Source organism: Phacochoerus africanus, chromosome 4, assembly GCF_016906955.1.
Source record: "Phacochoerus africanus isolate WHEZ1 chromosome 4, ROS_Pafr_v1, whole genome shotgun sequence".
NCBI lineage: Eukaryota > Metazoa > Chordata > Mammalia > Artiodactyla > Suidae > Phacochoerus > Phacochoerus africanus.
Genome location: NC_062547.1, coordinates 25,964,222 through 25,978,906, shown reverse-complemented (window position 1 = coordinate 25,978,906; position 14,685 = coordinate 25,964,222). Strand labels below are relative to the sequence as shown.

At 40.9% G+C, this 14,685-nt stretch overlaps 1 protein-coding gene across 2 annotated transcripts in view; it reads left to right on the top strand.

The window, feature by feature from the left end:
- Positions 1-14,009, top strand: part of IFTAP (intraflagellar transport associated protein) — a 76,183-nt gene extending 62,174 nt beyond the window's left edge. For both annotated transcript variants that reach the window (XM_047775957.1, XM_047775958.1), the window contains 2 exons: positions 3,058-3,209; positions 12,762-14,009. In XM_047775957.1, coding sequence (XP_047631913.1) covers positions 3,058-3,209; positions 12,762-12,908 — 299 coding nt within the window. In that variant the 3' untranslated portion in view covers positions 12,909-14,009. The remainder of the gene's footprint in view (positions 1-3,057; positions 3,210-12,761) is intronic.
- Positions 14,010-14,685: the final 676 nt, after the last annotated feature.

Here is a 14,685-nt window from a genome sequence, read left to right as displayed (position 1 = left end):
TTTATGCATGACAATGAAGGAATGGATTGGTTAATTTTATAAATAGGACAGGCAGACTAAATATTTTTGTCGTCTAGATTATTAGACATCAAGTAGGTTGCTTACTTCTTAATGTATTAAACTACATGTTTATAACCTTTGACTTGCTGGTCATCGACTAAATACAGGGAGACAAATAGCATGAACACCTAGGTTATAAACACTGGAAATTCTTATCATGTAGTTGAGAAACAGATTGAAATGCTCTCAACCAGGCTTGCTGTCCAACATCAAAATTCATTTCTGAGAGTTGCCTGGACTCTACCAAGCACATCCGTCAAGATGGTGTCATGTAGTTGAGAAGGTAGCTAACTGTTTCAGAAACAATAAGATCAGATTAAGCGTCTTAAAGATCAGATGTCAGTTTGGGAGAGTTTTACAGAGAACTTCAGAAATTCCATTCCCCAGCAATCTGTGAATACAATCATTTTCCCCCTGAGAGAATGCACATATAAATAACTCACGAGTGAAGGTAGAATGGCTAAAAGATAAGATAGCTTTGTTTATAACTTATGTTTTATCAGACAATTCCTGTCCATATTGGTTTCATCTTATAAATCTGTCCTTTTGAGTTAAAGCCGTTTAACTTTTTTTGTTGATTATTCTCTGATTTTTCTGTGTGAAAATCTTATCCCTGAACAAAATTTAGTTTTTGAGGATAAGGACTCTACATATTTTACATCATTCGCAATGTCCTAGGAACATGTAGACTTTTCGTACTTGCTGTTCAGTTTAAAATTGAGATCCAGGAAATTCATTTCCTTTCTGCAGGTATGTGTTGAGAATTTACTATGAATAAGATGCTGTGTTAGGCTCCAACAGCTGTGCATTTCTGCATTTTCCTTTTACACTGAAAAAAAAAAATTACGGGAGTCTGAAAAGTGGTGGATACTGAGTCATATTGTTTTGAAAGAGTTGTTCCCGTGGCAGTGGAATTTTTTGATAGAAACTATGCTTGTTGAAAACCCTACATATTAGGAAAGTGAAGAATTTCAGCAAAGAAATTGCAGAGCTATCCTTCTTGGTGCACAATATTGTCAGTCAGATTTTAAATGGCTTTGAAAGCAAAATTGACTCTGATTCCACATTTGAATCGATATTTGCACTGGCAACCAATGGGTCTGGTAAATGTGGGTTTTCTCATGGAGAGGCTTTCACCTTTCTCTTCTTGCCTCTGTTGGCAGGCCCCTAACCAGTGAGCGAGGTGGCTCACTGCTTTGGACTTAACAAGGGATACCTTAGGAGTTCCCATCATGGCTCAGTGGAAACGAATCCTACTAGAATCCATGAGGATGCTGGTTTGATTCCTAGCCTTGCTCAGTGGGTTAAGGATCTGGCATTGCCTTGAGCTGTGGTGTAGGTCGCAGACACAGCTTGGATCCTGAGTTGCTGTGGCGTAGGCCGGCAGCTGGTAGCTCCGATTTGACCCCTAGCCTGGGAACCTCCATATGCCACAGGTGCGGCCCTAACCAAAGGAAGAAAAAAAAGGGATACCTTAGAAAGTCAGTCTTTCCACCAATCTTGTGGAGTTTAAAAATATGATCTCCCTGGTTATAAAATATGCAGATGAGCTTAATGCTGAATAATCATGCTAATATGCTATTGTGGTGACATTTCTTGGCCTTTAGTTTGGAGGTATAACCTGATAAATAATATATGTGATGGAAATGCTTGCTTAAAAGAAGTTCATGATGTGACAGCATGGGCTCTGCTGACAGAATGCAGCTCTGGCATCTTGAGTGAGGTTGCTCTTGGTGTTAGAGCTCCTTGCCTGTAAAAGAGGAAATAATAGAGTTGTTGAGAGGGTTAGCGGAATTAATGCCTTTAAAATTCTGGCTACTGTTATTATTTTTTATTTCTGCTGGTTAATTAGGTTATATTCTCTGATTTCAATAATTGATCAGAATAGAATTTCCTTCTGCACCATCCCCCTGCCCACATGCTCAGCTTCTAGTCTGTCTGCCTGTGTTCTCTGTTGCCAGAGTCCTCGGAATTTTGTAATCATGTCTTTTGTGAAGGTGATATGTGCAGTAGTGGGAGATGTATTTCAAATACATTTCGGTTTTTGAATATCAGTACCTGCTCAGTTATCTCCCTGTATATGCTGCCCTTGGCAACAGCCAAGGCAGGCCTGTTGTTAATTAATCACTTCCACTGAGAACTTAATTAGTGTCTTAATTAGGATCATCATTGAATAGCAGGCAGCAGCATCCTGCACCAGCTGGAAGTTATTGGTTGGCTTCAGCAGTCCTTCTGGTCCTATGGAAACTTAGACCCAAGAGGAATCCTGTTGTGCTTCTATTTGTTTTTCTGTCTTCAAAGAAAGTTGTGGAAGATCATGGGTTGTCTGTGATGCATCGATGTTCTGTCACACGTGCAAAAATAAGGGAACACATCCACTTCTAATGGATTGATCAGAAAACCAAGAGTGGCTTTTGAGTCCTTGTGATTGTGCTAAACAAACCAGAAACACATTGTTGCTCTTTGTAGGTGTTGAGGGGCACCCATGCATTCTGAGTAAGACTGAGTATTCATTTTTCTGCTGAAAGTTAAAGTTCCTTCCTTCTGACATCATTTATTTTTATTTTTTAATTTTTTTTAAACATTGCTGTATTGTTACAGGATGAAATCAGCACTCCATTTTCTTCTTTCACCCCTTGGGAAAATATGGCAAAATGAAGCAAGAGTAGCATCTTGACTTATTTTCCTATAGAAGTGGAAATTGGGTTAGGGTGAGAGGCATGATCAAGTTATTCCCCAAACAACATTTCTCGCAGACCTTTTGGATGGATTCTAATGTTGCAACAACAAGATAAAAGCAAAAGCACCAACGGCTTCTATTCTACAGAAAGGGGACTCCCAAGAGTCAAGGTCCCAAATGAGGACAGGCATTGTGAAATGGACCTACCGTGCTTGGGCATATTTGCTTCATTCTTTTGACTCTCATAGGCTTTTAGGTGATTTAAGTCAATTGTGGACTTGGTGAAGGGATCACGTGAAATATTTTGTATTCGACAGATTTGGTGCTGCTTCCAGGAGAGGTGGAGCAGGATGTGAGCACAAGTGTTCCTTCTTACGTTCCTTCTTGCATTCCTTCCGCGGCCCAGCCTCTCACCCCTGGAGTGAAGCCAAGGCCCACCGGAAAGGGAGCAGAGCAACAAAGGGAAGAGGTACTCCATGGGGAATTGAATCCTCTTGAAACCGCCTTGATTATGTAATGTGTCCTTTCAGAGACGTGCCCCTATACCCGTGTGCTCCTGTACTTTTCTCAGATTTGGGAAAATTTAGAATTCAAGTTCTTAATTGGGTCATCCCTCTCACTGCCATCTCTCTCTAATATGTATAATTCCTTTTAAACACACAGAGAGCAGTCGTGTTTTTACGTGGAAACTAGTTTTGTGTTGTAATGTATGCCAAGCTACAGGTCAGTGCCACCTGGGGACCATGCACTAGAAAGGATGGATGGTTTTCTGACCTACTTTGGTCTGCACTGGCCATTTTTCTTTTTGTTATTGTTTTCAAGGTCCTATGGACATTTTGCATTCTTTAAGGTAGGGCCAGGCTGCTCCAGTAGGGAATCCCAGCAATAATTCAGTGGCTAAAAGGAGATAGATTATTTCTCTCATGTGACAGTCTATAGAGAGACTTTAAAGTGAGCAGGCGGTTCTGTTCCCTGGAGTCATTGATATCCAGGACCCTTCTCTCAGATTTCCCCTGTGTCTCAGGACGTTGTCCTCATGTGCATGTTCCAGGTCAGGTTACAGTCCTCCCTGGAGGGGCAGGAGATGAGAACATGGGGACAGCAGGTTCCCCCAAGGCTTAGGACTCGGGGCTCTTCATTTCTGCTCACATCCATTGGCAACCATTTAGTATCGTGTTCCTATCATGTCACCAGGGAGGCTGGGGAATGTCACCTAGTCATGTGTTTTACAAGCACGGGAGAATGGAATCTGTCACATGTTAGCTCTGCCAAATACACAACTTGAAATTCACCTTTGCCCTCATGTGCAGCTCTTCTACATGTGCTTAACAGACATGCACCAGCCAAAGCTGCTGGCAGTGTGGGGTAGTGACCTTTATCACCCTTTTTTTTTTTCTTCTTTTATAGCTACACCTGCGACATATGAAAGTTCCCAGGCTAGGGGTCGAATCAGATCTGAGCTGCTTCTACTATCTATGCCATAGCTTGAGGCAATGCCAGATCCTTAACCTACTGAGAGAGGCCAGGGATCAAACCTGCATCCTCATGGACACTATACCTGTTCTTAGCCTGCTGAGCCACAGGGTGATAAAGCCCGACCTTTATCACCTTTTTCACTCTAGCTTAAAAGAAGATCAAAGAGTTCCCATGTGGTGTAGTAGGTTAAGAATCCAGGATTGTCCCTGCAGTGGCTCGGATCACTGCTGTGTCATGGGTTCGATCCCTGGCCTGATAATTTCTGCATGCTGTAGGCAGGGCCAAAAAAAAGGGCGGAGGGGTGGAATAAGGCACAAGAAGTTGTTAAAGGCTCTTTATTATTGTTTCCTAATAAACCTCCTTGGGTGTTTCTCGATAATTCATCGTTCAGGTCCTAGTCTTGTCACTTGAAGATATTCTGTTACGGAAGCAGTCATTCAGTCAGAAGTAATGCACACATTTCAATTTTAAATTACCCCTTTCTCATACAACTTTTGTTGACTGACATCACAGAAGTCTGTCTGGGATGCTTACAGGCTTATATTAAACCGCCAAATTGGTTACCAGATAAACTGGTAGAGACAGCCACTTTTCAATGTGCTTTTTGAATTATAGATTGATTTCTCTGAGTATTAAGAAACTAAGATTACAAGATGATTTCTAAAAGGAATCAGGTTTTCTTTCTTTCTTTCTTTCTTTTTTTTTTTTAAAGTATTGTTCATGTTCTTGACTTCACTTGTGACTATACAAATTATAGGAATAGCCAGTGGTCAATGGCACCTGGTGCCATTATAGAAATTGTTAAGAAATGGTTATAGTTGTTGGGTTAAAACTGAATGCTTTCTGGAATCTATCATGTAGGCAGTAAAATGCAAGTTAAAACCGTGCCTGTGATAGTACCTTTAAAAGGAGTATGAATTTCTTCCCAGAAAATGTGAATATTGTTTAACATTGGAATCAAAGTGACATGAATGGTTTTTGTGTTGAACTCATGAGACATAGATGATTAACTTTTGCTGTTTTTTAAATATCCAAACTAATATTTTGGTTGGGAGTTTTATTTATAACCACTATGTGTTTAGAGAAACTTTTCAGAACTATCTAGGATCACAATAGCATACCAACTGTGCTTTGATTTAATAGGATTAGTCTTATTTTAAAGCATCCAATGCAAGTAAAAGAACATAGTCACCACTTTCAGCACGTATGCCCCGTAAGGACCTACTGAGGGGCTCTATTTTGTGTAGTTGGTTTTCTGTGACTTTAATCTCAAAACATGAAACTGTGTCCTGGATGTCCTGACTTCCTCTTAATTGCCTAATAAGAGTCAGTAACTTCCCAATATAGACTGAACCAATTTAATTTCCCCCTAATTTTATCACTGCTTTTGTACATGTGCATTTCCCCCTCTCAGTCAAATATTTCCCACGAACATTACACTTTCCCTTTGTGAATAAATCCCTGTCTTAATCTATTTTGATGAATTTTGGAAGTTTGGAACAGCTTTACACAACAAAAAGAATTCACATTAAGAAGATGAAAACTCGGAGTTCCCGTCGTGGCGCAGTGGTTAACGAATCCGACTAGGAACCATGAGGTTGTGGGTTTGATCCCTGCCCTTGTTCAGTGGGTTAAGGATCTGGTGTAGTCCTGAGCTGTGGTGTAGGTCACAGACATGGCTCGGATCCTGCGTTGCTGTGGCTCTGGTGTAGGCCAGTGGCTACGGCTCCGATTCGACCCCTAGCCTGGGAACCTCCATATGCCGCAGGAGCAGCCCAAGAAATGGCAAAAAGACAAAAAAATAAAAATAAAAAGAAGATGAAAACTTGCAAGTTCCTCTCCTACATTTCCAATTATAGAAGAGATCACAGAAGAAACTTCTGTAGGATTTTAATGGGAGATCTCCTGTTTTTCCAATTCAAAATGGAACTCTAAAATTTTTCACCTATAAAGTCAGTTTTATTTACCATATTACTGTGTAAGCTAGCCTACAGCTAAATGCTGCTGTTATTGACTTGAGCATTAGTTCTCTTTTCTTTAATTTGCCTGTGTGGTGCCATGAATGAAAATGATTCTTCCTGTAACAGTGTCCCTCTTAGAATAAGTCACATGAGCAATTTTAAGAAACGAGCAGTTTTCTAGCAGTGTACCAATTCTATTCCCTGAGAGGCTACAGAAAGATTTCAATTAGATTTGAAATTAGACACCTGAAATCCACATATTTCTCTCAGCTCCTTAGGCAAAAATAACAAGTTAATAACTTAATTCAGTTGTTTTCTGTTTAGTAGCAGGGGATTTGGTGTTCCATTGCGCAAATTCTCCTCTTTGAAATAAATCAGAAGTTCAGTTTGCAATCGAAAAACCTTGGAGTCTTATTGCTTAGAACCCTAAAATGAACCTAACTTGAAAGAAGAGAATTCCCAAAGTGTGCTGCAGTAGCCAACAGCCGAAATGCATAAATGGAGCTGCAGCTTTACTATATCTTCAAAGCTGTCGTTTTGAAGACCACAGTGATGCCTCTGAATTGCAGTGTACATCAGGGTTCACTTTGAATTACATGCGTGCCCCTTGTCTTGGAAGATTCTAAACTCACTCATGTGTGTCTCTGTAAGATTACTTAATGAAAATGCAAAAAAAATGTCAGAACTAGTGTTGAGTTCAGTGCTGTGCATATGGGAGACATGCAGTAAGTATTGAATAAATGAATAAAAAATTAAAACATTTTTTCCTTAGTTTCCGGGAGTGATTTTTCTGGTATCATAAGACATTAGGGTCATCCTCTCTTTCCTTCTCTATTGGTTCATTCCCCTCAGAGTGTAAACATGTTTAAGTCTCTCCCATCCTTAACGAAATGCAACAAAGTTAAAGAAAAAGCAGCCTTGCCTTTACCTCAGACCTGTCTTGGCTACTGTCTGTTCTTTTCCCTCTCTTTTCTAGATTTCAGAAACCATTAGCCTCTCCTTCACTGGTTGGCTCTGCTTCTTTTCCGCTCATTCTTCATTCAGTTCACTTCAAAATATCCTTGGACTAGTCACCTGCCTGGACATATTCAGAATAAAGGCACCAAGTACTTTATCATTGCCAGATCCCAGTGGACACTTTTCAGCCTTTATTTTAGTGGATCTCTCTACTGTGTGTTTCACCACTGATCCTCCCTGACACTTTATTTCTCTGAGTGTTCTCGCCCTGCCTCCTTGGAGGGTTTTCCCTCCATGCTTTCCTCAGTAGCTGGTGTTTCGTGGGGTTTCATGCTAAACCCGTGGCTCTTCCCACTTGCATACTTGGATCCATTTTTCACCTATAGGTTACTGCCTTTTATGCTTATGTCTCCAAATCTGTATCTCCAACTTCAGACCTATTTCTGGGTGTCAGGTTTTTGTGTTCAATTGCCTGTTGAAAATTACATCCGGATGCCTTTAGGTACATTCAAATCAACATGCTAAAAACGGAGCTTATCTTTGCACACTTCCTTCCTGCATTCTGGCTGTTCTTCCCATCCTATATCCGAATCAGCCATCAGGTTCTGCCAGTTTTACTTTCTTATAATTTCACATGTCTTGGCCTCAAGGTCCTGTTTTCATTCTCTCTTGCCCCGCCTGCTTCAGCAGGCTCCTGATTGTCTCCTGATTCCAGTTCTACCCTCTGTCCAATCTTCACAGTGACCTAGCTAGATGTGCCTTACAGAGGACAGGATATCCTTTTGTTCTCTGCACACCTGTGGCCCCAGCTTTTGTCTCATGGTATGTGCTCAGTTAACATTTGCATGAAAGAAGGAATTCATTTGAAAAGCATAAATGACCAAGAATTTACTTGCTTTTAAAAAAAACCTTCAGGGAGTTCCCGTCATGGCGCAGTGGTTAACGAATCCGACTAGGAACCATGAGGTTGCGGGTTCGGTCCCTGCCCTTGCTCAGTGGGTTAATGATCTGGCGTTGCCGTGAGCTGTGGTGTAGGTTGCAGACGCGGCTCAGATCCCACATGGCTGTGGCTCTGGCGTAGGCCGGTGGCTACAGCTCCGATTCGACCCCTAGCCTGGGAATCTCCATATGCTGCGGGAGCAGCCCAAAGAAATAGCAAAGACAAAAAAAAAAAAAAAAAACCTTCAGGAGTTCCCACTGTGATATAGCAGAAAGGAACCTGACGGGTATCCATGAGGACACAGGTTTGATCCCTGGCCTCGCTCAATGGGTCAAAGATCTGGCATTGCCATGAGCTGTGGTGTAGGTCGCAGATGCAGCTCGGATCCCACATTGCTTTGCCTGTGGTGTAAGCTGGCAGCTGCAGCTCCGATTTGATGCCTAGCCTGGTAACTTCCATATGCCATGGGTGCAGCCCTAAAGAGCAAAGAAAAAAAAAAGTCCTTCATTGAGTTTTCATCACCTCTAGGAAGAATAACATTTAAGACCTGTCATGATCTGGCACCATCTTCACCTCTTGCTACTCACTACCTGACACTTCCTGCTGTGACCGCACTGAGTGACTTGCAGATCCACATGTCTGAAATTCTGTGTCTTACTCCTTGGCCTGCTCATGAGACCTGCTTTTGTCTGCAAAGCTCATCTTCCCGTAACCTTGTTAATTAATATTACCCTTGAAGATTCTGCTCAGATGGCACCTCTTCCAGGAAGCCTTCTCTGATTGCTTCCCAGTGCTTTCCAACCTGGGCTGAATTAGGTATATCTTCTCTGTTGCCATCACTTCCTAACTGTATCACGTGTACTTACTACATTTTACTCTACTGTTTTATTTATGTGTCTGTCTCATTTCTGTGTGAATTGATATACCTCTGTCTGCATCTTTGTATCCTCAGCACATAGCACAGTACCTAGATTTTAATAAACATTTGTGGAAAGAATGGAATATATCTGAATAATTGCAGCAGAATGTTCCTCTGACATTTTGACCTGGAGATGTACTGACCACTTTATATAGTACAGAGTGCTAGTGATACCCCCAAATGGTTTTAAAATGTCTTGAGTATCATATTTTGGCATTGCAAATATGAAATTATTCTTCTTCTTAGTTTCTTCTTGCTTTTATATTTCAGCACTTAACTCATTGCCCAAGGAATTAATCTAACAGTAAAAACTACTGCTAATAACTCAGCTTCTAAGTAAAGACATTTGTATTTTTAAGTATACTTTTATATTTTTGAGTGCATTGTAAATGAATAATTCTTGTATTGGCATCATATATTTATTGGCTAGCTAAAAACTTACTCTTTGCTTCTGTTTTGGTTAATACCAAATGTCTGATGAAAGAAGTCTTGCTCCATAATAGAGAATTTAAGTATATGAAAATGAATTAAAGGAAAATAAAAATTTTCCACTTTAGGATGCATTTCTATATCTGTAGTTCCTTAATGTTGGATACTGTGGCCAAAAGGTGGATTGGGACCTCGGGGAAGGGAGAGGAGTAAGAAGATGATGGGCTGGGCAATATCCGGGAGGAAGGACTAACTTGGCCATGGGAGTCAGCCCTTGTCAGAGAGTCTAGAGCTTCAATATACAAGCCTTACTCTGTCTGGGTTGCTGAAACAAGATGGGTTATGAGTGGGGTAATGACTGGGGAGGCGAGTTGGATTTTTTGGAGAGGGGCAATTGTCAGTTGAGAGTAAGTTAAGCTTCAGCACTTACCCCTCTATACTTCTGTAACCCTTTCTGCATTGCTCTGTTGAGGAGCATGGAGCATGAAACTGAAATCACTCATTTACTTCCATTTTCTCCTTGATGTTATTAGAAAACTTCCTGGGCATAGATTTTGCTGTTTTTCATCTTTGTGTTCCTAGTATCCTTTAAAAATTTTTTTTTTAATTCTTTATTTCTTTCTTTATTTTTAGGGCCACTCCTGAGTCACAGGAAGTTCCCAGGCTAGGGGTCCAATTGGAGCTACAGCTGCAGACCTGTGTACCACAGCCATAGCAACGCCGGATTTGAGCCATGCCTGTGACTACATCACAGCTCGATCCTTAACCCACTGAGTGAGGCCAGGGTTCAAATAACAAAGTTCCACAACAGGAACTCCTCCCCCCGCCCCACCCCCATATCTAGCACACGTTAAACACTCAGGAAGTGTATATGGGGTGAACACATGGAAGGGAGGGATGTGGGAACGTGAGGGTTGTTTGGTTGTGTGAGGAGGATGGTACAGTCTCCCTGGGATCTTTAGCTCAGCAAAGGGATTTGTCTAGTTTGAACCCACTTTCCAGCCTCAGAGGGAGGTGGGTGAAGGCAAAGTGGGTGAAGGCAAAGTGACTGCATCTAGTGAGATCAGCTTGTAAGGTCTAGGCAGGCTTTAGAGGTCTCAGGGTAGGTTCAGAGTCTTAGTGCTATGGGCAGCCTGAGACTTGGTGGGCATGTGGGTGGCAGGCCTTCAGCCAGATGTATGAGGGCAGCAAGAGTCCTGTCAGATGGAATGCCCTGGCAAGGATGGCTCCTCCTTGTCCTCTGCCAGGACCAGGCCTGCAAGTCTCCGCATTACTGCGGGATGGAGTGGAGACAGCTGGGATGCTTACGTTCAGGAAGTGGCATGTTGTGTCATTGCGTATGTGCTCCTTCATTTAAGCAGGTCTTTGTCATATTATCCCACCGACACTTTGATTGTGCCAACAATAAATTTAATCTCAGAAAGTGACCAAAATGGACAGATCAGCCACTCTGTAGACTGATTTCCTTCCTGTGTACAGCTGCTCCACGAAAGACCATCATGGTATTTTGTGGATCCTTGAGTGCATTTTTTTATGATAGGCTGTGGGATTTTTTAGCTTATTTAGAAAAGGTCTTTCCTACTAAAAATCTATGACCTGGATTAGTGAAAACTTCAAAGTTGATTTTTTTTTTCCTAGTGCTTTTTTTTGGTTATTGTTGAGCAGGTAAAGCTGTAACTGAAGTAGATTTCCTGGGATTCAAATCCTGCTTCTCTCCCTTACTAATGGTGTAGCCTTTGCAAGTTACCTAACTTTTCAGAGCCTCATAAGATGGGTTGTTCGAAGATTACTCCCACATGGTCCCTAGTACTGGGGCTGGCATGTCGTGGGAACTCATTCAATGACAGCTCCCATCGTTACCTTTGTTAAGAAGGTACCCAGATCCTTTCTAATAAAGAGGAAGTGAACAAGTCTCTGAAATTTGTCCTCTTGCTGGTTTTACTAAGAAAGGATGAGCGATGACTGAGTGTTTGCTATTAGCATGCTACACACCCAACTAGAGGGTGCACCTTGCTAAACAGATAGGAGAGAGCTACTTCTTGTGTTCTGGGGTAGGTTTCTTGGCACCTTTGATAGTAGCATGTTGTTTCTGAGCTAGATGCTCCATTTTCAAGAACATTGCAAAAGCCACTCAATGAGATCATTTTCCATGCAAGAATTTTTAAAGCTGATTATAGCTTCAGGGCACTTTTTTCCTTCTTGCATAAGCCATAGTTTTCAGTTTTTTTCTGCATCATCATACATAATATAGAGCTACATAGAGGTGCTGGATGATTTCATAGTATCACACACCATTTGCTTTTGGAGAGGCTTTTAAGGGGTGATACAATGAGATTTAAGGCATTATCTTTTGTTTATTGGGAAATACGCTTTTTTTTTTTCCTTTTTTGTCCTTCATCTTTTTAGGGCTGCACTTGCGGCACATGGGGGTTCCCAGGCCAGGGGTCCACTCAGAGCTTTTGCTGCCAGCCTACTCCAGAGCCATAGCAACGCCAGATCTGAGCCTCGTCTGTGACCTACACCACAGCTCATGGCAACTCCGGATCCTCAACCCACTGAGCGAGGCCAGGGATCGAACCCACAACCTGATGATTTCCAGTCGGATCTGCTTCTGCTGCGTCACAATGGGAACTCCAAGGAAAATACGCTTTTTAAAATCTACCTTCCTTTAGGAAGTCTTTAAAATTCTCAGATTATGAATAAATAGATACACAATTATTGCACCTCTTTGTAGCTACTCTGAGGTGCCAATAAATTCCGTAATATTTTAAATATTCTTGGTAGGAAGAAGGGATCCTGGATTTTCTCATTGAAGGTGCTACCATGTGTTTTAATTCCTACTGTTATTGGCCCAAATATTATCTGGAGAAGTAAGTATATATATATTAAGTACAGAGCATTTTTATTTTTGAAAATTATGTTTTATTGATTCAAGTCTTTTTTATAAATGGTGACAATGTATTCAAGGTTGACCAAAATCTTAAGGTATATTACATTCTCCCATTTGAATATAACTCTTAGTTTTTCCGTATGCCTGCAGCCCTAACACTACAAACAATAAAAATGTAATGAATGTGTGCAAGAGAGACTTTCTGATTCTTGCCGTGGGCGGAATTAGTTAATGATATTCATTCAGATGCAGGATGGTATAAATGGGGCATATTAAGAGGCTTAAATTAGGTCAAATTGAATAATTGAATTTATTCCTTTACTTAAAAACAGCTTAATCAGCTTGAGAGAGCTGAAGTCTAAAACAAGTTTAAATATTAATAGGGAGTTTATGTTTTCAACTTTATCTTCATTTACAATGATTTTACATGATTTTGTTACCTTTGATAGACAATTGGAGATGAAGTTCAGCCCTTCTCACTGGATGAAGACTTTGATTATGAGGCTGTGATGCTCACCCCCAAGTTCACTCCTGCAGAGATAGATGCTATCAAGGAGCTATGCAACCAAAGAGAAAGAGCACCCACACAGACGTAGAAGAACCTGGCGACTGATCCACAAAGACATCTTCGTGTTTGTTGTTATTTTGTTCTTACTGAAGCAACATCAGCATAAAAAATAAACCTACCATAAGCCCCGTTGGGGAGATGTACCAGTTATTTGCCAGAAGGAAGACGAGACTAAAAAGACCAAAGAGATCTTGACCTTTACAGAGTTCTCTTCTGTCTCTTGGCTGCATCCATGGCTGGTAGAGGGAGACGGCGGTAGCAAAAGGGGGCAGAAAGCAACACCCAGCAGAGGGTCCATTTGGTGAGACCACTGACACTAGGGAATGTGGGGTATTGTAACAAAGATTGGAAACTTCATCCCACGCCCTTCGGGGAGATGGGCAACTGAGCATGCAAAGCACAGAGAAGAATTGATCTGGCAGCTAAGTCACTGGTCCCAGCTATCCAGAGAGAGTGGTACAAATGCGAGTGCTGAGGTTGGGTTCCTAGGATTGACTGGGAAAGACTTCACTGAAAAAGAAAGTATCTGAGAATTGATTATATGTCATATATTAAATTCTTACACTTTGTTATTACTACTCAGCCACGTGTGAGGATCGTTACAAAGTACAAGGGATGATCTCTATCTCCAGAAGCTTAAAATATAATTTCAGAAGGCAAGGCATAGATAGAGAAGACAACTAGAGAATGTAAAAACTACTGCGAAGTGCTAATTGTGTAAAATACCCATGAATGCGTTAGAGGAGACAAGAGAGGTGAAGGCACGGAAGAAGGGGGAATCATATGTTTAAAGTAATTTTTATTATTGAGGGGATCAGCAACAAGTCAAATGTACTTAGTCTTTCTTTTTTTGACTTACATATTTTATTTTTTCTTTTATGTTTTATTACAGAATATTGAGTATACGTCCCTGTGCCATGCAGTAGGACCATGTTTATCCATCCTATATATAGTAGTTTGCATCTACTAATCTCAAATTCCCAATCCCCACATTGCTCCCCTACCCTATAAATCTGTTCTCTGTGTCTGTAGGTCCATTTCTGTATCGTAGATACTTCGTTTGTGTCATGTTAGACTCTGCATAGAAGTGATATCATGTGGTATTTGTCTTTCTTTTCACGTACTATAACAATCCATGTTGCTGCAAATGGCATTATTCTTTTTATGGCTGAGTAGTATTCCATTGTATATATGCACCCCATCTTCTTTATCCATCCGTCTGTTGGTGGACATTTAGGTTGTTTCCCTATCTTGGCTATTGTGAATAGCACTGTGATGAACATAGGGGTGCATGTATCTTTTTGAATTACAGTTTTGTTTGGATATATGCCCAGGAGTGGGATTGCTGGATCATATGGTCATTCTATATTTCTGGTTTCTGAGGAATCTCCATACTGTTTTCTATGGTGGCTGCACCAATTTCAAATGTACTTAGTCTTAATTAGTTTTCATACAGACCTGTATTTGTGTATACATAAAAACTGCCGTTTATATTCCTTACGAAAGTATGCTCTTGATTTAATGTTTCTATTAGGTAATTTCTACATCTGTTTTTCTATGTCTAGTCAACAAACTTTCACCAAACACCACTTAATGGGCCAAACCTATGGTCTGACTTAGTGGGGAAGACAAATGTATACACAAATAATTATGGTAGAGCTACACCATCCAACATCATAGCCATTAGCCACTAGTGTGACTGAGGAACTGATTTTGTGTGTATGTGCCACTGCCTCATTTATTTATTTATTTTTATTGACATGTAGTTGATTTACAGTGTTAATTTCTGCTGCACAGCAAAGTGA